At 44.7% G+C, this 27,496-nt stretch overlaps 1 protein-coding gene across 1 annotated transcript in view; it reads left to right on the top strand.

The window, feature by feature from the left end:
• Positions 1-383: 383 nt before the first annotated feature.
• The window catches only part of LOC134614882 (uncharacterized), a 32,638-nt gene continuing 5,525 nt past the window's right edge, over positions 384-27,496 (top strand). Inside the window, exons 1-7 of the mRNA XM_063459128.1 lie at positions 384-483; positions 13,818-13,974; positions 14,249-14,294; positions 14,466-14,524; positions 14,719-14,754; positions 14,873-14,925; positions 18,124-18,256. Of these exons, the coding sequence (XP_063315198.1) occupies positions 422-483; positions 13,818-13,974; positions 14,249-14,294; positions 14,466-14,524; positions 14,719-14,754; positions 14,873-14,925; positions 18,124-18,256 (546 nt within the window). The 5' untranslated portion in view covers positions 384-421. The remainder of the gene's footprint in view (positions 484-13,817; positions 13,975-14,248; positions 14,295-14,465; positions 14,525-14,718; positions 14,755-14,872; positions 14,926-18,123; positions 18,257-27,496) is intronic.

The following is a 27,496-nucleotide window of genomic DNA, read 5'->3' as shown; positions in this document are numbered from 1 at the left end:
CGTCTCCTGGACACTGTTGCTGTCTCGAAGGACAGCACATAAAATCACTTAAATACACACAGACTTACTTCACAGTTCTCTTTAATCCTTTCCCTTTTACTGATATGCCAGGTAAAGTGCTCTCCCAAGCACCTCGTCCGATGTATGAGTAAAGCAGAGTTAATGACGATAGCCTGGCAAAGTGACTGTCACAGTTATGTAGGCATAAATAGCCACATTCACATTTTCACAACTATATTGATACTTATAAGAGCAGTTTAAGCACCATAACTACTACAACTTAACTGTGTGAGCCGTAGTGGTTATGGTTTTTGCAATGTCCGTTTTAAGGTGTAAAGGCGAAAATATTATATGACCGTGTGTTGTAACAGCAGAAAAGTGGTTTAATTGGTGCAATCTCTTAGGTGGTGGAACACTGGGCATGAAAAGGAGAGATTACTGGCATTGGATAGAGGACCTTCCCCAACATGACAGCTGTGGCAGGTGAGAGAACAGAGTGAATATTTGGGTGAGATAAAAAGTGCTTTGATTAAAATAATAAACCTGCTTATTGAATGGAAAGTATGGGATATGCTGGTGTTATGGTACTTTTTGAAAGTAAACCAAAATGTTCAAAGTCTATCTGTTCCTGTCCAAATCAATAAAATTAAATTGCGTATATACGCTGAAGTAATTAAGTCTGACACACGAGGTTCAGGTTAAAATAACTTCGAGAAAGTTTATTGGCAAGTGAAGTAAAAGCGGGCGCGCAGGCCCTTTTAAGAGGCATTTTGCGTCATCATTGATTATTAGAATATCAGCAAATAAACATCATCAATTGGATTAATTGTTAAGTGACGGAGTTAGTGTCTTACCTATTGGTTAGTAAAATTAAGAGGTTTGTCCCATGCCCACCCATCAGAGGTGGGATTATTCTGGACACGGGTGGGGGACAAGGGGGTCCTAAGCGTCATTTTACACGGTCAGTGATATCAGGCTTATGTCCAGGTGCAAGGTCTCTTATGAATAGAACATTTCATTACTACTGTGTTCTGTGGCCTTCAAACTGTACTATCTTACAAGCTCTTAAGGAGTAGCCAGCAAGTCTTAAGGAGTAGCCAGCACCTCCTGGTACTTGTCCTTGAAGGAAACACGGTCTTTGTCTACTGTATTAATTGGGTTGAGAAGTTCAGTCACGTAATGTAGTTTTAAAATGAACAAGTTAAGTCATGAGGACAAAATGGAGGATTGAAGAAGTCAGGTTAGGAGGACAAAATGGAGGACGAAGTCACAGTATAAAGTTAAAATGGAGTTAGTACAATAATTCAATACAAGTACAATAAAGATTTTTAATAATTCCACATCAGTCCCCCCTATGAAATGTTAGATTCTAAGAGATAAAACTTTATTATGTTAGTATCAGAAGACGTGTTAACCCAAAGGCACAGAAACCCCGTGGCCGCTAGCTAGATGTTAATGCAAAGTGCAAGGCTGTCCCTAGATCTGACCCTAATAGGCTAACCATCCGTCAGTATGGCTCTCGAACGCTTCACACCCAAGGGTATCCCATGGCAGCTAACCCACCACTTCTCCACATGGGGCCTTTACCATTCACTGACAGATGCTGTCCCTGATCTAATCCCTTCCTAGAATTCCTGCACTTTATCAACAAAAGGGAATGTTTGCAGCGGCAGACAGGGTGAGTTGATGTCTTGGAATTCTTGGTCATCAACTTCGAGATGGGTCAAAGTGGGTGCTGCTTGGTCAACAGTCTTCATGAGGGATTTTCTCAGACATGGGAGGACACAACAAAAGAGAAGAGCAAAAATAAAAAGAAAAATTAGTATAGCCATACCAATCTGCATTAAAGCCTTTTGCCATCCTGTCATCCAACCAAACCATCTTTCCCAGGGATCTTTTATCCCAGAATTCCTTTTTAACTCTTCAGACAGGTCATTTAATTTTTCTATAGCTAGTGTGACTTTACCATTAGGGCCTGTGTTTTCTGGGATGTAGGTACAACATGTCATAGTGTCGGGCAAAATCTTACAAACCCCTCCTTTTTCGGCTAAGATCATATCTAGGGCCATTCTATTCTGGAAAGTCATTTGGGATGTGGCCTGCAACTGTTCGGCCAACCCCTGGAGGGCGTCTCTGGTGTAATTAACAAAACGCTGTTGATTATAATAAATGTAATTTATCCAATTTAGATTCTTGTTTGCGGTAACTATGGTAAAAATTGATTCAAATCCTGCAGCAACCTCATCTCTTGCTTTAAACTCATTGGGCACCCCCCTGGGCACTCCAATGGCATCAATATATACATGAGGATCAAAACTTCCTTTCACTGGGGCGTCACGTTTAACCTTAGTGTGGCTGAACTCATGGGTGTTGAGGTGTGTGTCAGAAATAATATGTATAGGCATAATGGCCTTAGTCAAAGTACACTCTCCCCACCATTCTGTGTCCATTCTGGATCTTAGCTGTAAATCCCCACACAACCAATAAATGTCTCCTAGTGACCTAGTGTGATGTTGCAGCAAACGTACAGGGACAGTTCTGTATGTAGCACAATAGCCTTTGGAAAAGTTACCTACAAATTTACCAATACCATCGTACATGGCATAGCAAGTGTAATTACCTTTATATACGGTAATACCATCAGGGGGTTTGACGTCTTTGGCTAGAAGAGGATACTCCTTTGTCCATGCAATACATATGGACCTGTTAAAATTATAGTGATAGGCAAAAAGGCTTAAAATACATTCTTCTATATCTACAGGTAGGATTAAAGGTACAGTACCCAGGTGAGGCCGGGCACCTCCACACACATAACATGCGGTTCTATTATGCTTATTAGCATTATATTTCATCCATTCTAACCATAAATTTACATCATTAAAACCTGTTTCAGCGGCCATGGTATCTTCAAAAGTGGGGTTAGCAATGGCCATCATGTCCTGAAAGGTCTGGATATGGGGTTTTAATGGGTTAGGGACCATATGGGTGGCCCCTTGCCACTCAGAAGAGTTGCACATATCTTTGAGGTAGAAATGCCCTAATTTCTGGTAGGAACCCTTTTTCCAGTACATTCCCATCACATACTGGTCTGCATCTGTTGGGCTTGGGCGCTCAATGTTAAGGATTAATTTCATTGGTGTGCTCCCCCCAGGCTTTCTCAAAGTCATTCTCTGGAGAAGCGATCTACCATGATCATCTACTTTAGCTACGGCACTTTTTGGTTTGTAACCCCAGGCAGGCCCGGCATTCCATCCCGCCGCCCCCCAGTGATCACAATTGTGCCCCCATTGTTTGTCAACTACACAAACATATGGGTCTTTCGAATGAGGGATATCTCTATAGATGCTCTGGATTTGTGGTGTGGGAAATGGGCATTCTACAATATCACAGTAGTCAAAGGTATAAGTAGCCACCTGGGTGCATGATGAATTATACCAGAAGGTGTACCCACTAATGTCTTTGGTAATGGCTACTTGCTGGGCCTTCATAAGGCTAATTAAGGAGAAGATGTACCAGAGATACATGTTTGTGCGATATTCGCTTCCTCTGGGGCAGGAGATTTCTTGCAGTGGGAAGCGTGGATCCAATTTGGCCTACCGGCCAATTTGACGGAGGTTGCGGTAATCAGGAGAACTTGGAATGGACCGTCAAATCTTGGTTCCAGGGTATTTTTCCGCACAAACTTCTTGACCAGGACCCAATCTCCGGGAAGTAGGTTATGGGAACCTGTATCCAATTCGGGATCTGGAATTGAAGAGAAAACTTGGGCATGTATTTTGTTTAGGACATTTGCAAGTTCAGTTACATAGTCTACTAAAACATCTGATTGGAGTTGCAACTGCTGTGGATAATAACAACCTAGTCTGGGTGCTGTCCCAAATAGAACCTCATATGGGGACAGTGAATGCTTCCCTCTAGGTGTGTGCCTAACACTAAATAGAGCTATCGGTAGGCTTTCTGGCCAGGGCATCTTTGTTTCTTGTGACATTTTTAACATTCTAGTTTTTAGGGTGCCATTCATGCGCTCCACTTTACCACTACTCTGTGGGTGGTAAGGGGTGTGGAAGGCTAGAGTCACCCCTAGAGCAGTCCAAATTTCTTTAGTCACAGTTGCTGTAAAGGCTGGGCCTTGATCACTCTCAATAACTTCTGGGAGTCCGAATCTACATACAATATCTGTAAGTAGGCGCTTTGCGGTTGTTTTTGCAGTGATATTGGCCACTGGGTAGGCTTCTGGCCAGCCTGAGAACATGTCCACTATTACTAGTGCATATTCATGGGGCCCACTCTTGGGCATTTGGATGTGGTCAATTTGAATCCGCTGGAAGGGGTACATGGGCTTTGCCAGGTGTTTCGCAGGTACTTTAACTGGTCTTCCTGGATTGCATTTTGCACAAATGACACAGGCCTTGCAGAAGCTATTGATCAATGTTGTGATTCCAGGTGCTTCATAATACTTCTGTATGAGGGCGGCCATCAATTCTTTTGACAGGTGTGCAGGCCCATGTGCCCATTGGACAACTGCTGGATACAAATTTCTGGGAAGACAAAATTTGAAGTTGTTGTAATATATTCCGTCCTTTTGGACAGCTCCTTTCTTTTTCCATTTCTGGACTTCTTCAGGAGTGACTGCAGCTTGCTGTTCTTGTAAAATTCGCAAATCAGTAGGAAGAGTTTGCAGGGCAAAAATAGGGACTTCTTCTTCTTGTCCGGACACTTCTTCATCCATTTCCTGCAAATCCCTGGCCGCTAACTTAGCAGCCTGATCAGCCAAATGGTTGCCCTTTGCTTCATCTGTATCCAATTTCCCATGGGCCTTTACTTTCAAAACGGCCACTTCTTTGGGGAGTAGGAGGGCATCCATTAGCTCCTTGATTGCAGTGCTGTGTTTGACTGGTGTACCGGCGGTGGTAAGAAATCCTCTAGTCTTCCAAATTAGGCCGAAGTCATGTGCCACGCCTAGAGCATATCTTGAATCTGTATAGATGTTGGCACGTTTTCCTTCGGAAATTTTGCAGGCTGAAGTCAGAGCCTGTAATTCAGCTTCTTGTGCAGACATTGCTGGTGGTAAGGATGATGATTTAATAACTTCATCTGTTGTGGTTACGGCATATCCTGTATGATATGTTCCTCCTTCATCGGCATATCTCGATCCGTCCACAAACAGGGTAAAATCCGGATCTGGTAATGGGTTCTCATGCACAGTTGGTAAGTGCACTGTTTCCATTTTCATCTGTTCAAAACAGTCATGAGGTGTTTCTGGGTCATAATCATTTTTTATGACCAGATCTTGAAATTCCTTTTCCAGGAAATGGCGTGGCCATGCTTCTAGAAGGTCAGTTGTTGGGTATTTGACAATACCATTTTCCTGTAGCTGTTCTTCAGTCATGGTGGCCCATAGTTTTGCCATGGGCCCAAGATCATTCCATGACCTTGTCTTCAACTTGGTAACAGGAATATGTGGGATAGCAGTATCCCAATGGCGGTAAAGGTAGTTAAGTTGTTGAGGTAGCTGGATCAAGACCATACTATTGCCGTCAGAGTCACAATAGAAGTCTTGTGCAGTAAGCTTTACATCGGTCCGGTGGTAAAGCTCATCTTCATAGCAAGGTTCAGGGGTAATGTTTGGTTTATACCACGTGGTGCAGAAGGCGTGATCTGGGCCTTCACAGAGAGGTTTTTCACCTTCATAAAATGTCAAATGTGGATGCATGACTTTCTTAATACATCCACAGAGCAGGTGAATGTAGGTTTCATCCGTGATAAATCCATAATAGATACCCCCCTCAGGGAGTGGAAGAAGAGTGGACGGATTAAGCACCTGACATCTTTGGATGGAAATGTTGTCAGGCAAAAGAAGATGACACTGTAAGCGCAGGTGTCTGGCTGGAGACACGTGCTTGAGCTGGACTTGGTTGATGATGGCAGAGATGTCATGAGGGGCCAAAACAACCAGAGGGTGGCCAAGGACCAGGTCTGAGGTCTTCTCTATGAGTTCTCTCGCAGCAAAAACAGCCCTGAGACAGGAAGGAGTCCCTCTGGCCACAATGTCCAGTTGACATGAGAAATATCCAATAGGCCTCTGGCGTCCTCTTAAGTCATTAGTTTGGGTGAGCACTCCTGTTGCGTGGCCTTGTCTTTCAGAGACAAACAATTTGAAAGTTTTGGAGTAGTCAGGGAGGCCCAAGGCAGGAGCAGAAGCAATGGCTCGTTTGAGAGCAGTAAAATTGTCCATAGCTTCTTTAGTTAAACAGAAAGGGTCAGACTTAAGTGCGTCATAGAGAGGTTGCATGAGCAGAGAGGCTTCTGGGATCCATGCTCTGCAATAGGAAATGAGGCCTAGGAAGGCATGAAGAGACTTAGAAGTCCTTGGAGGCGGAATATCCAGCACAGCTCTTACCCGGTCCCGAGTAAGATGTCTGGTACCTTGAGATAGGCAGTGTCCAAGGAAAATTACTGAAGGTTGGCAGAACTGTAGCTTGATGAGCGAAGCTTTGCATCCTTGTTCTGCCAAATAACAAAGCAGACTAATTGAGCACTCTTCGGTAGTGGGTATGTCATCTCCACAGAGCAGCAAATCATCCACATACTGAAGCAGAACAACTTCTGGGTGCTCGGCTTGCCATGGGTCAAGGATGGTGGCCATGGCCTTTGCAAATTGACTTGGTGAATTTTGTGCCCCTTGGGGCATGACAGTCCAGGTATACTGTTGCATCTCATGAGTGAAAGCAAACAGATATTGGCAGGATGGGTCCAGTGGGACACTGAAAAAAGCATTTGCTAGGTCAATAACTGTGAAGAATTTTGCAGATGGTGGGACTCCAGAAAGCAGAGTATGAGGATTTGGTACAAGAGGGGTGTCCAGGACTGTAGCTTCATTAACAGCACGGAGATCCTGAACCATCCTGTACTTCTCTGGCTCACCCTTCGGAGTTTTCTTCTTCACAGGAAATAACGGGGTGTTGCATTCAGATTTACATTTGACAAGGGCACCCTTCTCCAAGAGTGCCTTAATGTGGACAGAAATTGCAGCTGACTGTGCTGGTTTTAATGGATATTGTGGTTTTCTTGGTAACTTAGCTCCTGGAATAAGCTTTACCACCACAGGGGGAACATTTAGGTGACCTATGTCCTCTGGGCCTGAGGACCATAACTTTGCGGGCACCTGTGTTTTTAATTCCTCTGGGAAATTGGACCTTAATTCTGCTGTCTCCTCACGGGGTTTTTCTAAATGCAGCATCAGAGGCAAAGAGCATAGGGCTGAAGTGTCTGATACAGACAGGGGTGTAAACATTTCTACCTGCCCATCCGGGGTAAAAGTGATGGATGCTTGCAGGCGTGAGAGGACATCAGCACCTAACAGGTTAATGGGGCATGTGGAGGATACTACAAAGCGAGCGAGCAGGCTAGAGCCAACTCGTAGCGGGGTTGTTAGAGGGCTATGTCTCGGCTGGCCATCCACTCCAACACAAGAGACATCAATGTTGGACAGGAAAGATGGGTCTGGCAAGTCTCGTTCTCGTAGAACACTACGGGCTGCACCTGTGTCAACAAGAAATGTGGTAGGGTGGCCTTCGATGGGCAAAGTTACTGTAGCAAGTGGCCCCCCCTTATCCCCTGTAGACACTGCCATAACAGGGGTTAATGACACAGGCTTGCCAATTTCCTAGTCATCTGGTTCCTCAATTATTGGAACCTCCTTCTCAGTCTTAGGGGCCGGGGCAGGCCTGTGTGGCTTTCTGGGCTCTCTTTTGGGTTCCGGGCAGTCACTTTTAAAATGCCCTTTGACCTTACAATTAAAACAAACACCTTCCTCTGGTCTGGTACCCTTGGGAATAGGGGTAGTGCGTGCCACCATGAGGGGAGCAGAATTTGGCCTTCTAAGGGTCTGGGCAGACTCTAGGCCCCTAGCAACTAGGAGTAAAGTATCTAGGGGAACAACCTTATATTCGGGGCGTGCAGCAATGATTCCCTTGCGTATTGGGTCTTTAACACCTTGGACGAACGCACCGGACAACATTTGTGAATGAATCTTGTCAGTGAGATCAAACCCCAAATCTGTAAACATTTGGTACAGTCTTGCATGAAACCTTTCCACTGATTCTCCTTTTTCTTGAATAACATCAGTAAGGCCAGCAGCCTGATCCGCAAGTTTGTCCTTAGCCCATTCTCTTAGTTGGGTGCAAAAAGTTACTCCAGAGGGGTAATCAACATCACTGTTGAGTAGATTAGTACTGAGGTGTCGGGCCATGCTCGGCCAATATGCATCCCCTGCTTTAATAGCACAAATACTCAGTAGATCACGCCATGCGGCGGAATAAGTCTTTTGAATTTGAACAACCCCTCGGTAGAAGGGCATAGGCTGTTTTTCTGGGTCAGGGAGTGATTTCATTAGAGCACTAGCTTGAGTGGGATTGAAAGCAACATATTTAGGAGGGGCCTGTTCTCCCCGACCCTTGTGGCCAAAGGGGTCATCGATAGAACGATGAGTTGGGGCTCCCGCGGCAAGCTCTGATGAGACATGGGACACCCTGTCCATCTCGTCATCATCGAATTCTATGATATTGGCTCTTTTTCGTGGTGCAGGGCCCGAATGAGGTGAAAGGATCGGTGGTTGGGAACGAGCCCCAGATGCAGGGGTGGCTAGCGAGTCATAACCTGGGGATAAGTAGTCACCGGGGATTACCGGCATCAGGGCCGAACTGGGGGCCGCCATATTGGTGGCCGGAGAAGGTACTACATTAGGGTTAAGGGAAGAAGCGGCGGCCATGTTGGAAGAGGGCACGTCTGGGGCAGACTGTGCCGGACTGGGCATGACCGGAACCTGGGGAGTGGCTTGGGGAGTGGGTAGTGGATATCCGGGATAGGGCAGGGTCATGGGATATGGGAAGGGGTAGGGCCAGGCTGGGGAGGGGAAGGAGGTGGGGTATTGAGCTGGGGTGGAGATGGGAGGGAACGGAGAGGGATTGGTAGGGGTGGGTGTAGAGGGAGGAGCCGGGGCAAGGGCGGAGGAGGTGGTTAGTTGGGTGGAAGAAGAGAGGAGTGGGTCATGAACAGAGAGAGAGTGTAGGGCAGGAATCGCAGATGAAGTGTTAGGGGAAGGTATAGCAGGTAGCGTAGGGATGGATGAGGATGATGGGAATGTTAGAGACGGGGAGGGGGAAAAGAAAGATCCATCAGAATTCAGGACTGGGCAGACAGGGGAGGTGACGGGATGGGTGTTAGGAGGATTGGGAGTGGGGAACATAGTCAGCTGGCTATCACCTACTGCTGACTGAACCTTGGGGATAGACGTCCCCTGGGCGCCACTTTGGGGCGCTGGCTGAGGGTAAACTCCAGCAACACAATTATTATGATACACAAACAATTTCACACCTTTGTGATTTGTCTCTTCCTCAACCCAACCTTCTAGTTGAATAGCCTTCGCTACCCTATACCATGCTTCAGCAGTCTTTAATAAACCATTATCTGTAAGTTTGCCTTTCTTTTCTGTCAGTAACCTACGCCAACTTTCTGGTTGCAATCTTCCACATGTCGGTACAGCAATTCTACATACTTTCGCAATCTTTTCAACACCTTTAACCATTTCCTCACCCTCTCTGTCTTCGACTAAATCACATGCTAACCAGCCCTTACTGGGCTTGCCTAAATCCTGTCCCATAATCCCTTTACCCCTATACCAGCGTCCTAGATATAGGGAGAGAGAGAAGGAAAACTGGACAAGAACGTCTACAATGCTCGACTGCCACCCGAGAATCGTGGGATTTTCTCAGGTGCGTCTTCCCAAAACGTAGACTAGTCACTGAATCCGCCTACCCGGGGTGGTAGACACGGATTGGAGCGAGGTGAGAAGTGTGTGACCAATCACTTCTCTTTTAAGAGGAATGGGAGTGGATAGTATAATAATATAGGAAGTATAGGAAAGATGAAAGACAAGGAAAATCCTTAGAGACAGACACAGGAGTTCATGAGACTCCTAATTAGACAAACAAGACAACAATACAATTGAAATACAGTACATGCATCACAATTCAATTGAAATTAACAATAATCCCTTTCCTTTACTTGTGTGCTTATTCCAAAGTCACCTCCCTCAACCCCGTAGTGTCTCCGCTCGGAGAACGACTTTCGTAAGTCTCACTACCAGCGGCCACGGAAAACAAGCAATGCCTACTTGAATCCCCCCAGGAAACAGAGCCCCCCTCACAAATAAAACAGAAAACTGGAATTTCACAAGCCCCAGCGCTCAGGGTTGTGGTTACCAAAGAAAAACCGGACTCCCCTCAGCCGGAGCTGTGGGTTACCAAAACCGGACTCCCCTCAGCCGGAGCTGTGGGTTACCAAAACCGGACTCCCCTCAGCCGGAGCTGTGGGTTACCAAAACCGGACTCCCCTCAGCCGGAGCTGTGGGTTACCAAAACCGGACTCCCCTCAGCCGGAGCTGTGGGTTACCAAAACCGGACTCCCCTCAGCCGGAGCTGTGGGTTACCAAAACCGGACTCCCCTCAGCCGGAGCTGTGGGTTACCAAAACCGGACTCCCCTCAGCCGGAGCTGTGGGTTACCAAAACCGGACTCCCCTCAGCCGGAGCTGTGGGTTACCAAAACCGGACTCCCCTCAGCCGGAGCTGTGGGTTACCAAAACGCTAGCTAGACTGTAAAACAGGCAACAGAAGACCCCCAGGAACACATCCACAGGTCCACCCCCCCCTTTTATCTCAAAATGGGGAAACAGGCAAACAATTCAAACACACCCAGGCAACAGATAGACTAAAATGCAGGTAAACAAGTGAGTAACGAGGCACCGGGCAAGATATTACCTGTCTTTGATGTCCTCCCGGGAAGCAGTCACAGACACGTGGACGGGTCAATCAAAGGGGCTGGAACGTACCGGTGGCTCTGCAGAAGTCTCTACCGTGTATCTGGAGGTGATCAATCTCCCTTCCTTCCCCCTGGATTCCTCCGTCCACCCTTGTCTTCCTTAGGACGGCTCACCGGCCAGACATAGCCCGGTGCCCCACGTTGGGCGCCAAGTTGTTATGGTACTTTTTGAAAGTAAACCAAAATGTTCAAAGTCTATCTGTTCCTGTCCAAATCAATAAAATTAAATTGCGTATATACGCTGAAGTAATTAAGTCTGACACACGAGGTTCAGGTTAAAATAACTTCGAGAAAGTTTATTGGCAAGTGAAGTAAAAGCGGGCGCGCAGGCCCTTTTAAGAGGCATTTTGCGTCATCATTGATTATTAGAATATCAGCAAATAAACATCATCAATTGGATTAATTGTTAAGTGACGGAGTTAGTGTCTTACCTATTGGTTAGTAAAATTAAGAGGTTTGTCCCATGCCCACCCATCAGAGGTGGGATTATTCTGGACACGGGTGGGGGACAAGGGGGTCCTAAGCGTCATTTTACACGGTCAGTGATATCAGGCTTATGTCCAGGTGCAAGGTCTCTTATGAATAGAACATTTCATTACTACTGTGTTCTGTGGCCTTCAAACTGTACTATCTTACAAGCTCTTAAGGAGTAGCCAGCAAGTCTTAAGGAGTAGCCAGCACCTCCTGGTACTTGTCCTTGAAGGAAACACGGTCTTTGTCTACTGTATTAATTGGGTTGAGAAGTTCAGTCACGTAATGTAGTTTTAAAATGAACAAGTTAAGTCATGAGGACAAAATGGAGGATTGAAGAAGTCAGGTTAGGAGGACAAAATGGAGGACGAAGTCACAGTATAAAGTTAAAATGGAGTTAGTACAATAATTCAATACAAGTACAATAAAGATTTTTAATAATTCCACATCACTGGAGTAAGGCTTATCAGAGGGAGAACAATCACTGAACAGAGAAATTAAAACAAATAGCCCTTGCTACCAAATAGTTGTGACTTCTCTCTAGGGTATATTGCAGTATTGGTTTTCTCTATATTCCTGTATGTGCTGTGGGTGGTGTTATAAATTCATACATTTTTAACCATCTTTGGCTCTGGCGATCCACGATAACTCATCATCACTGGTTTTGTAAAGCTAACACTCCCAGCCAGTTAACAATGTCCAAAGTTGGATACAATTGATATTGCTGAACTGGAATTCAGTGGGTGCCCAAAGAAACCGTATAAGTATCAAAAAAGGAGAAGTATTGGGGGGCGGGGCGCACCGCCGAGCTGGACGGTCGCATTCACGTCCAGCTCCTGCTGAACACACCTAATTAAACACCTAAAACATGGTAATCGACCCAAGAACAAACCGACAGCATGGGTGTTTGGCGACTCGGAGACACCGGATCCAGGGAGAGGCTGGCCCACGGAGCTGCAGTCCCCTGGAGGCGCAGCCCTCGCCGACAGAGTGGGGGCCTAAGCCGGCGGTGAGAGGGGTGGACGGCCGCTGCCCCTCTATCCTGCCTAAAGGTGCCGACTTGGAAGCTGAGACCCGGGTGGACCTGGCCCCGTTCCCCCCCCCCTATGGACCGGCGGGGGTTATCCCGGTCCCCACCTGTGCACTCAAGGCCCGACGACAAGGCCACTCTGCTCGAGAGCCGGAACGCACCACCCAAGAAGGCGGATGCCATGTGGGCCGAGATTGGCAGAGGCGACTGCTCCATGGCGGTGAACGGAGCGACTAATGAAGCCCCCAGGCAAGAGCCCGGGGGGCAGAAGGAGTCCAGGCCCACCATACCAAGCACCGCAGCCCTGCACATGACTACTCACCCGCCAACACCACGGGCCAGATCACAGGCACATAACGGAGGAGGCCTAGCCAGACCCAAAATGGCGGCCGCACTGGTTTCCGTTGCACGCCACTTACCTATGCCAGCGACTGCCACCCACACAATACCCAACGTCCTCCAAGCACACTCCCTAAGAGACACTCACCTCTGGACATCCAGTGAAAGCACTCCTGGCCACTTGGGGAGACAGCCCCTGGGACACTCACAAAGTACGCAGAAACACCCCTGGAGCAGCACCGCCAGAACAGCGACGGACACCCGCACCCGGTCGTACCGACATGGTGGATCGGGCATCGACTAAGCACAGGCCCGCGACAACTAACTAGGCCTCGGACCTACCAAGTCACAGGCCCCTGGAGCACAAATCGACTTACGAACTCTAGACCAACCAGGGTGACAAGCGACTACTATAATACACGCAGAATATATTTGCTTGATAACGTGTTTATACCTCGATCTTTTAAATGTTTAGCAAATACTATAGCAAATCTGTTATTCACCTATGGTCTCAGCTTGTTACTCTAATATAAAATATGAAAAATGCTTAGTCTAACTTGTCTATCTTAAATATAAAATGTGCAGTCTTGTTTAAAACAGCCATGAAAATCCATAATGTATACTCTTGTTCGTGCTATCGTCGCACACCATGCATGATTGTAATTCCCTGCACGCTATAAATAAAGAATTAAAAAAAAAAAAAAAAAAAAGTATTTGGAAGGCAGGTGCTCTGGGCAAATGCTGCCTCTTTAGCTCCACTGAGCTCACCAACCAGGAAGTAGCAGGACCTGCTGTTTGATTGACAGCCAGGAGGGCTGTACCAAGGTTATTATTAAAAGTGCCAATTTCTATTGAAATATGCGCTTTTTTTGTAAAATTTTAAAAAGCGGACACACTCTTCACACCCAAGCAAGCTAAAGTGCTTTAGGTGCGTGAAGTTTTTCTTCAAGTAAAGCTGTCCTCTCGTTAGCGAGCACTTTATACTGGAGGTTCCTGACACAGAGGTGGACAGTTTTAGAAGTTCCTGACTGCGAGAGTAATATTCTAGTGTTGGAAAACTGAGATGGATTATTTACATGTTCATGTCTCCTCGTGTAGGCTCTCTTATCTGTCAGTAATGGTAGAAAAAACAAATGCTTGCCCCAAACTGCTGACTGCACAAGGCCGTGGAAGATATTTCCTGCGTATGGCTCTCAATGGCAAATCTTTGGTGACCACAATCCAGCATTTACAACACACATGCAAACTATTGGAGGTAGGCAGTAATGTATACGTGCTAAAATGTTGCCAGAACATTGCAGACCCTTGCATAACTTAGAGAACCATTTGTATTATAGATACAGTAGGTGTGCTGCTACTACGTGTGTGCATGCGTGTGTGGGTGTGTACGGGGTGCGTATATATTGGTTAGGATATCTGCATAGTGTTTTGATGTCGTTGTTGTGTATTTTGTAATTGTTTATTAAAACAAGCCTCCCTAAACAGTAGGTAGAATTGCTGAGATCTTATTATGGTTTATTTTCTTCCAGCGGTATGATCCGAGCATGTCTGTTCTTGGAAATGAAGACTTTATGGGTAATATAAATCAGTCTGGTCACATATGAAATTATTAAAAAAAATACATATAATTGTATGCATTCACATAAATGGGTACTATGCCCCCGCCAACCCCTACCTGTGCTACCCAAATTCTCAAAGTTGTTAACGTAATTTTGTTCAAGAGAATCTCTGACTTTCTCCCTGCAGAACCCTTCCTGTGCCTGCTGCTGGTAGTGTCACAAAGCAATTTCTCTCTGGATCTACAGGTATTTTAATGTAAATGTGGGTTAAGTAACTCCTTTTGGTTGTACAGCATTTTCCATCGTGTTGCTCGGCAACTCTTGAAGTTTGTTAGATTCAAGAGCTTCTGTGTGTAATGGAATTTAAATGGATGCACCATACAAGTACTCCGAATAATAGAATGTGATCGTAATGACATTTTCTTCTTGTCTGTTTTCAGAATTCTAGCTTCCTGGATGAAAGCTGGATTCTCCCGGTAATTCTTTGGCATACAGAACATACGTTTTAACGTGTTCTCTATTGTGATAGACATTACATTATTATTCTATTAAATATTGGTATTTGGTAATTATTTGTAACTCCTGTTTCCATAGGTGTGTGCCATTTATCAGACTGTGCCGTGCAGAGAGCTAGGAATGGTGCTAAGGTGAGAAATCAATGTTCCTAACATAGACCTCAATTTAATATTAATTTGAGAAGCCTTTCAATTTATTTAATATTTCTGGATAGGTTTTTCAAATGTTTTGATATTTTTTGATAAACTTTTTTAAAATTATTTGAGATTTTCAAAAGTATATTATTTTAATAGGTTGATTTTTATATAATGCTTTTTTAGCGCTATATTTTAATAATTTGGAAATATACATTTTTATTTATATTTTTAAATTCTTAAAATATAAAAACAAAATGTCAACCTATTAAATATTAATATACTTTCCACATACACACTGCCCCCTTCACATACACACTGCCCCCTTCACATACACACTGCCCCCTTCACATACACACTGCCCCCCCTCACACATGCACTGCCCCCTAACACATACCACTGCTCCTATGCCCTATATCTGAGCAGACCCCAGGTAAGTTGTCAAACTGTTCTTAAACGGTTTGACTACTTACTCTGGGATGGGATCCTGGCACTACTGGCACCATAACTACTACACTGAGCTGTAGTGGTTATTGTGCCTGAATTATTTATTTAAATAATCTACAAGTGCCCCTCCCGAGATCAGGTTCTGGATTCGCCACTGATACAGGCACATGTAAAACAGTTGTGGACTGCATCTCCCATAATGCTTTTACATCCATAATGCTGGCAAAGCATCATGGGAGATGTAGTCCTCAGAATCTGGAATTTCAAAGGTAGTCTACCCCTGTACCAAACCATAGCTCCTTCCCGTGACATCCCAAATAATTCCAAATCTGACAGCCTCAGTTCTGCAAGTTCATAGATTTGCCGTGTTGAATTCAAATGATGTCAAGCAAAAACTTTATTTTTTATTTTCACTTTCATGTGGCGAACCAGGGGCAAGCGTTGTCACTCCAGATGTTGTGGACTACATCTCCCATGATGCTTTGCCAGCTTTATGGCTGTAAGAGCATTTTTAAGGGCCTGTGTTCTTCAGTTTTGACAGACCTGTAACAGACCTTTTCTGGATGTAAGAAAAGAGAGGTCACTTCCCAGGAACACACCCAGCATGTGGCCGCTTTCTTTTACCTCTTATCAGTCACTTTGACACATGAGATTTAGATTAGTGGGATGTTTTCCAAGGGTGTCACCTACTTTCTATACTCTGCAACCTCCTGCTCTCCCCCACCTCTGCAGGATATAAAATTGGCCTTGCTTCCAATTAATCCTACCATCCCCGAGAGGGCTCTGCCAATCTCACAAACTGGTTCTTCTTGTTCTGTGAGAGTAAGATATATTCGATCAACCTTAACCTCAACAGCCTTGCACTTTTACTTTTGTACCTATTGTTGTTTTATGTGCATTGTGTGTGTAGAATCTTGCAGAAGGATTAAGAATATAGCACCAAAACAGTAAATGTTTTTTTTTAAACGCTTGGCTGCAAACGTGGACTTTTCAGAAACCGTTTAGACCTCTCTGTGTCTGTGTGAAGCACAGAAGGGTTTCGCATAATTCAATTTTTAAGTAAGAACCTTTTTCTCCGGGCTTAATAATTATTAGGATAAGGGAGGTATTAAGGACATATCTAATATATTTCAAAATTCGAAGTCTTAAGCTTTGTGTGTAATTCTTGCTCACAACATGAAACCCACATGAACAGTGTTTTGTTTTTGATTCAGTATTTGCTTATGCAGGCGTGGATTTTTATCGAGAGTTCCCACGAGTCAGGGAGTGTTTGAGTGGATTGTCAGAGTGAATGTGAGTGCTGGGATGTTATGTTTGCAGTGTCTGAGAGTGTAATTATTTATTTAACATTTTTTTTGGTCTGTGTGTGTTTGTGCCCAGTTTCAGTGTGTGAATGCAGGGATTATATGCATGTTGTTTCAGTAAGTGTGAATGCATAGCTCTGTGTATGCTGTTTCAATGAAGGTATGCTGGGGCTTTTTGTGCGCAGTATCAGTGTTTGTGAATGCAGGGTCTAGGTGCGTGCAGTGTCATTGAATGTTGATGCCGGAGTTCTGTGTGTGAAGGTTCAGTGTTTGTGAATGCAGGATCAAGGTGCATGCAGTGTCATTGAATGTTGATGCCAGAGTTCTGTGTGTGAAGGTTCAGTGTTTGTGAATGCAGGGTCTATGTGCGTGCAGTGTCATTGAATGTGGATGCCGGAGTTGTGTTTGTGAATGCAGGGTATAGGTGCATGCAGTGTCATTGAATGTGGATGCCGGAGTTCTGTGTGTGAAGGTTCAGTATTTGTGAATGCAGGGTCTATGTGCGTACAGTGTCATTGAATGTTGATGCCAGAGTTCTGTGTGTGAAGGTTGATGCCGGAGTTCTGTGTGTGAAGTGTCAGTGTTTGTGAATGGAGGGGTACTCTTTGCAGTGTCAGTGTGTTTTTTAAATGTAGAGGCTATATGTGCACAGTCAGTGAGTGTGAATGTAAGGTAGTATTTTAAGGAAGATTAGTAGGAGATTTGTGGAAGATTATGTTTATTTGCAGTCCTTCCTCCTCCATATGTTACTTTCACCATGCCATCTCACTAGCCCACCACTACTTCATGCCTAATATGTATATTTGAGAGGTGTCCTTTTTGCTACTGAAGTGGTCCGAGGCCCCCTAACACCTTTTTATATTCTTTATTTGAATGTTCCAGCACTGAAGGGTTCCATTTATTTAAGGCCAGATAGTTTGAGCATGGTTACTAAGGATTTAAGCCTTTGCGTGCAGGAAGATTTAGAGCAGGATAGAATGGATTCACTACAGGAAACAATTTGTCAGTGGTTCCACTTGAACAATGAATTACCTCCCTCGGTAACAAGAAATGTTTTATCACTATCTGTCTATGTAGAGCTTGGGCTCTGGATGCTCTAAGCGCCAGTCTTTGCAGTATTGAAAAGTGCTTCTAGTGATCCAGAAGCTGATTTTTCATTGTGTGCTCCTACGAGAACAACTAATCTGACTTATATTGAAAACCTAGAAACCAATTAAGTAAGCCGCATTACACATGCCAGGGTCAAACATGGTGACACACGAACTTTGCCCTCAGCCAGGCACTGGCTTTTGATTGGCAAACTCACCTGAGCATATTATTTTTAACACCGTCGCATTGTGACTAGGTACCACTTCTCCTTATCAGATGTGAAGTTACAGTTGTAACACATTTTGACATAAGTTTACAGTTATTGATTAATATATATTTTTATTTTTTTTTAAAGATACTTGGAGGGACGTGTATTGGTCATCCAGGTGCTCCCTGACAGTCAGGCTGAAGTGGATGAGGTGGTACTAGCTGGTGATGTCATTGATGAAATTAATGGAGTGTCAATGCGAAATGCATATAATGGGCAGGTAAGCATTTTGTGATGCAAACAATATTTGAAATGGTATAGCAATCTGCATATCTATTAATGGGATACCATATACACCAAAACAACTTTAGCATAATGAAGTGGTTTTGGTGTCTCACTGCTCCATTCTCTGCCATATAGGAATTAAATCACTTTTGTTTATGCAGCCCTAGCCACACCTACCATGGGTGTGACTCGCACAGCCTGCATGGAAAGTAGTTTAATTTTCAATCATATCTGACAGCACAGTGTGTTTACTTTAGGAGTGTATATCTTCTGTTCTGTTAGTTCAACTTTAATCACACACAAGAGGCTCCTGCTAGGTCTTGAAGGCTATTAAAATTAAACAGACTGTACCCTGAATATACCCTAACTGTACCATGTTACACTGTTGATATTTTACTATAGCCATTGCGGCAAAAGTTTGTAAAAGCATTACATTTCGCACAGAAAATTAAGAATTAAATAAATAAAAAAGAAATTAAACAGACTGTGCAATAAAGGAAGTTCAAACATTAGATCTCTCTATACAGGAAATGTGTAGGGAGACTGTGTGATTTAACACCTAAATGGTAGAAAAATGAGTAGTGAGACTGCAGGGGCATGATCTATACACCAAAACAATCCCATTAAGCTAGAGTTGTTTTGGTGCTTATACAAGCTTTCACCAGGACGTCACAACAATAACAAGTTTTTCTGGGTGGCAAAAGCCGAAGCGTTCTCCGATGAAGGCTGTACTCTGCTTATAGAACTGGTTGCGTGTAGGTTGTGAATCAGCTGTACAACATTATTGATAAGAGCATGTGGCCGGAATTTCCAGTGTGATAGGAAAGCTCTTGGTGCAGAGATGCTATTTAAGAGCTGATCAATGAATAGGATTGCTCTCTAAACAGATTATTTTAACTTTACTATTTTTCCCCCTCTTCCGTTCATCCTAATGTTAGTGTAGAGTGGAGCAATTGCTGCAGCTAGCCAGCCTAACAACATCATTTTACTGCATTCAGTTATTTTTAACTAATATTATTCTAATCTCCGTAGTCCCCATGCTCACTGTGTGCTCTGTAGTCCCCATGCCCAGTGAGTACTCTCCACCCCACATTCAATGCAGCCCTCCCTTGCAGGGTCCCTGAGCCCAGCCAGCCCTCTCACCCGTCCATCACATCCAGATGCAGGTAGTCAGCCCTTGAGCTCAGCATGCGCTCACATTCTTCGGCCAAGCGAGACAGGTCGCTGTTCAGGATGGACGGTCCGATTTTACAGCCAAACAACACGTTGGGAGACTGTAACGTTCCACACTATTCCCACGCTTTCCAAACCGCTGCGGTGCGTTCATGGGAAATGTAGTTTAAAAGGGTGGAGTCTCTATAAGTGAAGCTACATTTCTCGGTGTAATTCCCAGACCAAGCTGGTAATGAGGTGAACCTCTGTAGTTAAAGCCTTGTCTGGTACTACTGCCTCTCAGTAAAATCACTTGAAGTGTAGAGCCAATACATGTTGGGTAATGTTTGTAGTAAAAATTACCACAGAGAATTAAGGCCGTAAAGTGACTGTTAATACCTTCAAGAGAGGAGACTGTCAGTGGAAGCCGCTTGCGTTCTGCCACCCGGAAGTATCTTGGTGCCTATTGTTTACAAACATTCCGTATAGTGTTCCTTTAATGGCATGTCAAGAGACTTATGGGATACAACCTGTACACTTCTGAAAACAGAATGTAGGTGTTCTCTTTAACTCCAACCTCTCCTTCATGCATCATGTTCAGTCTATCGCCAAATCCTGCTGCTTCCATCTCAAAAACTTTGCGCGCATCTGCCCCTACTTAACGCCAGATGAGACTAAGGTGCTGGTCCATTCCACTGTCCTTTCTCGCCTTGACTACTGTAATCCGCTTCTCAGTGGTCTTGCATGCTCCCAGCTTGCTCCTTTACAGTCCATAACGAATGCGGCGGCGAGGCTCATCTTCCTGTCCGCCCGCACCTCCCATGCCTCACCCTTCTGTCAGTCCCTACATTGGCTTCCTGTAAGAAATAGGGCTCAATTTAAAATTCTGGTTCTTGCTTTCAAATCTCTACATAGTGCTGCTCCCACCTATCTATCTTTACCTAATACACAAGTATGTCCTGTCTAGGCCCTTACGATCTGCTGAAGACTTACGTCTATCTTCTGTCCATACTTCCACCTCTGATGCTCGCATTCAAGATTTCTTGAGGGCTGCAGCTGCACTGTTCATGTGGAACTCGCTTCCCTCCTCCGTTAGATGCTCACCCAGTCTCCACTCCTTCAAAAAATCATTAAAACCCAACTTCTTCTTCATAAAAGCGTATCAATTAAACTGTTTATAGCTCCTGACTGATTCCACTCTTTAGTCTAATACTATCCTTACCTTTTTGTGTCATTTTACCCCACTCCCTCTAGCATGTAAGCTCATTGAGCAGATCGCTCAAACCCTCTGTTCCTGTGTGTCCAACTTGTCTGGTTACAACTACATGTCTGTTCGTCCACCCATTGTAAAGTGCTGCGGAACTTGTTGGGGCTATATAAATATTAACATAATAATACATATATTTATAGCTAGTACGATGAAAATTAGCTTTTTACTAGGGGGAGGGTTTTGTGAACATGGATTAGTAGTGATCCTCTGGGTTAGTCTTATTTAAAGAAACACTGGCTCATTTGATGTAGAATTAAAATATTCAGTGTATTAGTTTGTGTATATTTAAACTATATTCATGTGCTCAAAAATGAACTGCCATTTCTTATGATAAAATTAAAAAAATATTTATAAGATGAAGGGACACTCTGGGCACTATAATCACTTTGTAATATTGAAGTGGTTATGGTTCCTGGAGTCAACTGTTATCATTCATATCACTCTGTTCAGTGTTTAAACCATTTTAAATGTTAGTCTAAAGCCTGTAGTTCGGCTCCTGCAGGAGGTATTGCCTTCCTCCAGTTCATACAAACCATGCTTCAGCGTTGAACTGTTTGAAAATTCCAGGCACTATAACCACTTTGCTGAAATTAAGTTGCTACATTGTCTTGTCTTTCTTAAAAGGGTTGCTCCAAACCTTTTGCATAATTCTTTTTTTTTTCTTCTTTATAGCCCCCTCACCCTTCTTTATTAGTTAAAGGGAAACTCCAGTGCCAGAAAAACGATCCGTCTTTCTGGCACTGGAGGGTCCCTCTCCCTCCCACCCCCCAATCCCCGGTTACTGAAGGGGGGAAAACCCCTTCAGTGACTTACCTGGGACAGCGGCGATGTCCCTCGCCGCTGTCTCCGCCTCCGCGACGCTCCTCCTTGTGATTACGTCGGCCGGGGGCGAGACTAATCTCGCCCACCGGCCGAGGAGACCTAATGCGCATTACGTCTCCCCATAGGAAAGCATTGAAAAATCATTTCAATGCTTTCCTGTGGGGTTTTGAGCGACGCTGGAGGTCCTCACACAGTGTGAGGACGTCCAGCGACGCTCTAGCACAGGAAACCTGTGCTAGAAACTAGGAAGTGACCTCTAGTGGCTGTCTAGTAGACAGCCACTAGAGGTGGAGGTAACCCTGCAATGTAATTATTGCAGTTTATGAAAAACTGTAATAATTACACTTGCAGGGTTAAGAGTAGTGGGAGTTGGCACCCAGACCACTCCAATGAGCAGAAGTGGTCTGGGTGCCTGGAGTGTCCCTTTAAATAAAAATTTGCGTAAATCCTGGAATCCAATGTTGGACGAGGACCCTTCATACCCTGTGCTGAAGTCTTGCTGTGTCACTCACTTCCACTCTGTGATTCAATCAAATGCTTCTCATAGGGAAGTATTTGATTGGACCGTTTGACCAGCTCAGCAAGCATGCAATGCTCTGAGCTGATAAGGCTAGGGAGGGAGTGGGATTAGAATGTGGGAGATAAATGGGATTTTTGCACAGAATTGCCATTAGACAGCTTAGAACAGAGTTACGAACTACCTAAGTCACTTGTGAAAGGGGTGTAACAAGTCCCTGGCAAAAGGAGCAAATATCTCTATGTGCAATGTTTCAAGCAGAAATGCTGTAATACAGCCTCATACCCAAAAAGCAGAAGTGGTCATGGTGTTTGGAATAACCCTTTAAGTCTGAGCATGAGTTTAGGATCCAAATTACACATATGTGTGGGTATCCTCTGAATGCTGTAGTTTAAGATATCGGCACTGTGTAATATGTTGATGATCTATGAATAAATGCTAATAATGTACTATTGGTGTCACAGCGGATTTAGTTCCTAAGTCAGACTAGCAGTGTATGAATTGGTCCTGTGTATGTAAGAGTGAAATATTGATGTGATACAGCAAGGTATCAAAACGATTTTTCTATAACAAATAACAAATATTTTTGTACAAGCGTTTTAAATTATCTAATATTATTAAAAGTATTTTAATATTTCAATATTTAGATTTTTTTTTTTTTTTTAGGTTTCCTACATAAATATTTTTTTCTCCATATTTGTATATTTTGAAAAACAATATTTTTAAAAGCTTGTATAAAAATATTAAATTGAGGCGTATGTCTGAGTAGGTTGTAAAAACATTAATATGATCTATTAAGAATACGCTATTTCACACACAAACTCCCACTACATTAACACACAAATTTAAAGGATTTTTTTTCACTATTTTTCTTGTTAATCTTTTTATAATGTTTTAGTTCATGCTTTCAATAGTACTAGCAATTTGAACACGAGATCATATTTTTACACCTTGGTATAATCTAGAACAGGCCCTTCAGATGGTTTTTGAACTAAAAAGCCCATGATTCTTTGAATAAAACAGCCAATGCCCATGATTGATTTAATGAAACAGCAAAAGCCAATGTGTTTTTTTGTTTGTTTTTTTTTGAATGAATGAAACTGCCAGGTAATCATGGCTGATAGCCAGGAGATCATGGGAGTTGTAGTTTCAAACATCTAGGGGGCCGCAGGTTGTGTGGGCCTGAAATAGAATTTTGTAGATGGCGCACAAAACGACTTATGAAAGTGATTCGCTAAAGTGGCAGTTTTTGGGAATTCCATTTGAATTCATTATGAATTTTAAGGCACAAAAAATAATCCATGCGGGGGGGGGGGGGGGGGGGGCGGAGCCTGGCAGCCATCCTGAACGGACGCGATCTCAGCCAGCTCCCTCAAGCACGAAACAATCTGCCATCAATCCCACTACCCGAGCCCCATCCAGCCCTACAAACCGACTCTTGCTGCATAACACAGCATACTGCATCGACCGATGCCGTTTTTCCAGACTCCCAAACAACCCAGGCAACGGCGAAAACTTGCGGCCTACCGCACACCGCCGCACCTCAACCTTGAGGCCTACCTCGACGGAAGCTACCCGGAGCACTCCCCCTATTACCAGGGCTCTGACACACTCACCATGGGCCGTCGCTCACTAAAGCACGCAGCGGGCACCAGCTTGCAGGTCAGAGACATCGGGGACATGCTACTCCGACCCGAGCAAACAGACTTGGCAAACACCACACGCCCGCCCAGTGCTAACCCGACCCCAGAAAAGGCAGGAGGCGAGCCGATACCCACAACGGCCCTGCAGACAGAGCGAGCACAACAACCTGAACCTCAGGACGACACAGCCCCCACTAAAGAGGACCTAAAAGCTCTGCTACATGACATACAGAAACTGCTGGCAGCAGACGTCGCGCTAGTGAAAGCCGACATCCAGCAGGTTGCAGAAAGGGTCAGTCGCCGAGGACGATATTACCAGCGTCCAAGACACGGTAGGCACCCTTCAAAACTCCATACAACAACTCCAGACGGAACAGCATGTTTTGGCCGCCCAGATAATGTCAATGGAGGACAGACAGCGCCGGACACACATTAAGATTAGGGGGGGTCCCCGCCACAGTCCTAACAGAAGAGCTACCACGCTACACACAACGCCTGCTCTCTACTATACTGCCACAGGCCACTGCAAGGAAAATAACACTGGACGGCATCTACCGAGTGACAAGCGCAGTCCGAATCTCACCCAATACACCCAGAGATGTCATTTTGCACTGCATAACAGTCCACGATAAAATACAAATTATGACTGCACTAAAAGGAAAAACGCCATTGAACTTTGAGGGCGCCCAACTACTGTTTTTTCAGGACATTACAAGAGCCTCTTTACTAAGGCGCAAAACATTCGGTCCAATTACAACCACACTCCGCAAAGCGTCAATAGCATACAGGTGGGGAACACAGGCTCACTGCTGGTTCACCATCAAGGGACTACCCACACCCTCACCTCACCGGCTGGGGCACCGGAGTTCCTGCGCGCACTGGGAATACAACCCCCACGGAACCACGCAACGCTGACCGGACACTCGGAAAACGGGGACCCCGAAGAAGGACCCTCTCTAGATACACCGGCACGAGACCAGCAGGACTTACACACATGAACTTCCAAAACGGCTCACACAAGCCATTGCCACAATAACCACTGCAGCCAATAGGGCCGCATATAATGTTGCTGTGTTATATTTTTGTTATCTATATCTATAACTGTGTACACACTAAACTTCCTTTAATAACTGCTCTTATATATGTTCTATAGGTTCTCTGGCGCAAGCACTGCGCAGACCCCAATAGGGACTTATCTACGTGACAGGGGAGAACAAACATCCCCCCCATTTAACATTGAGAAGGAGGCTTTCGCAATTCAGCAACCTCCGCCCCCCCCCCCCCACCACCCCAAGGGTTAGGGGTCTTAATTGGAAGCCACAGCATATACTGCACACATAGGAGTAACACTCACACCTGACAATCCAAAGTGCTTGTTCATATCATATACTCCATGACGGTGCACATATGGGCTTCCAAACGCATCCACCTGACCAAACCTGACACACACGCAATTACGCTCACAAGTCAAACATAACTACAAAAATGGATCCAACTAGCAATCACATACTTGGAGTATCCCAGGGGTAGACACAACAACCATCTAACTTGTTACCAACACACCCACCCCGGGTATGTCGCCTCACCTGCTGTTGTCATTTAAAAAATATGCTGCGAAATTACCTGTTATTACCACATTGGCTGTTAAAATTTCTGTGGAACAAAATGTTGAACTCTTGTACTAATTTTTTATGCTGATATGCCTAACAAAGCACAAAAATAAAGAATAAAAAAAATAATCCATGTGAACTCATGGAGGGCTCCATGCAGACAGAGCAAAGTAACGATGGAAAAGGTCTTTGGGCCTACATAAAATTTAAAAATAAAGTTGTAAAATTCAAAACAAAGTTAATACCCCCTTCATGCCAAGGAGACTGAGCATAGAGCGGGCAATAGTTATTAAATAATGGACCAGAAGACTGGGCATCTCCTGGGACCGTATTGCTATTCTACTCTGGAGAAAGACAAGAGGCCACGTAGCTGGGTTGGTGGGTGTGTTTTGGGGTGGTGCTATTTTAAGGACACTTTAGGTAATTTCTTAACCAAAATCAGACCCCTTTGCTATATTACTGGGTCCTTGTTTAGAACAGGAACCTGCTGAACCAGGCTTCAGATAACTGCACACAATAAATAGTTTTTTTTTACGACATTGCTTCAGTTCCTGCAGATCGTAGAGCATTTTTTTTTTTTTTTTTTTTTTGTTGTGCATGAGAGTTACAACAGTGCTTGCACAGCCACAATAGCTTTCACAAGCTCGGTTTTCATTTGATGTCACATAAACATGGCTTGGAGATATCTTGCACATTTTTTGTTTTTAGTATATTATGACATGCTAGGTTAGGTATGCATAGAACTTCGGGTAACATGAAAATGTACATTTATGCTTATAATGTGATTTGCAGGTCTTGTGTTACGCCTAATAGTAATGAATAAGATTGACAAGCTTTTTACACAGGTTATGGACTGAGGCTTAAGACACAAAAGAAAAATAGATACTGTCGATACATTAGCTTGCTAGTTGGCTATTAGTTATTGCATTTAAGAGATAGGTAGCATAGGTGGCAACAAGCTTAAAAGAAAATAAAACAAATTAAAACATATACGCTGTTATACGCTTTGATACCGCTGGGTTAGCAGTCTTGAGTCCCTGTCCGGTGACTGATCTCGGCCTGCAGCCATCTCCCAGAGTCATGAGGCCTGCCGATTCCCTGGTTGGGCACCTGTTTTACATACGTGCAATGTCCCCTGCAGCAAGCCACGCTGTTGGTTGAGAGCGAGGTACTCCCCAGGCCTGTTCCAGAGCCTGCACCTTGTTGCCACTAACTTGGGTCTTCTTTGAGTCCAAGTTGTTCCCAGCCGGGAAGTTACAGGGAGCTTTACCACGTTGGCTTCGGCTCGTTGTTCTCTCCTGCATGCGTGGTCTGTGCTTTGGGGGTATTCCCCGGGTGACTCTAGGCCCAGGAAGGCATAATGTAGCGTGGTGTGTCTTTAGTGCGGTCGGGATGCCTTTGGGGGGTCTCTCTTGCCTCTTCTCATTTAGTGTCTGCTTTCTCACCCGTGGCGGCGCCACAGGAGGCGCTCGGTTTATCAGCTCCATTAGGTTGGCCCAGAATTTTCCAAAGGCTGCATCCAGTCGTGCTTCAAATTGACCTAGTGCTTCAGTAAGGTCGGCTGGATTTTGCACCCACGTTCGAGTCATAGGCGCATCCGCCATCTTAGGTGTCTCTGCACAGTATTTTGTTTGTTGTGTAGCAGCTCACATCGACCCGGGAGGACCTTGGCATGTGGCCCAGCGGGGACCGGGATGACCCCCACCGGCCCAGAGGGGGGGGAAAGCGAGACCCAAGCTGCCTGCGAGTCGAGTAGTGGACAGGAGACCGCCCGCGTCTCCCGCCCGGTATCTATTAGTAGGCCGCAAGGCGCCCTCTTCACCGCGGGTGTGTTTCGCCATCGAGTTTTCACACCAATGCTGCCTGTTTGCTTCTGAGACAAGGTAGATCCTTGCTGGGTGAGGTTGTGGGGTAGATTGCTGTTTTTTTTAGCATATATATGCTTTAGGGTTGAGGAGCTCCCTCACCCTGCGTCCTGTTCAGGCAGCAGCCAGGCCCCGCCCCATCGTAGAGCATTTTAACCAATCTAAAGAGTGCAAGAGAGACCCCCCCAAAGGCATCCCGACCGCACTAAAGACACACCACGCTACATTAGACACGTCGACAGCTTTGAAGTTTCTAGGGAAAAAAAATAACAAAAAAAAAGGATATAGATTACAATTAAAAGTAAGGCTGGAGTATTAGGGTCCACAAAAAGGGCTGTACTTTCTAAAGATGGATG

The sequence above is a fragment of the Pelobates fuscus genome, chromosome 6, assembly GCF_036172605.1.
Source record: "Pelobates fuscus isolate aPelFus1 chromosome 6, aPelFus1.pri, whole genome shotgun sequence".
In the NCBI taxonomy this organism is placed as follows: domain Eukaryota; kingdom Metazoa; phylum Chordata; class Amphibia; order Anura; family Pelobatidae; genus Pelobates; species Pelobates fuscus.
Note: the sequence above shows the minus strand (reverse complement) of the source record. Positions and strands in the feature narration are given on the sequence as shown.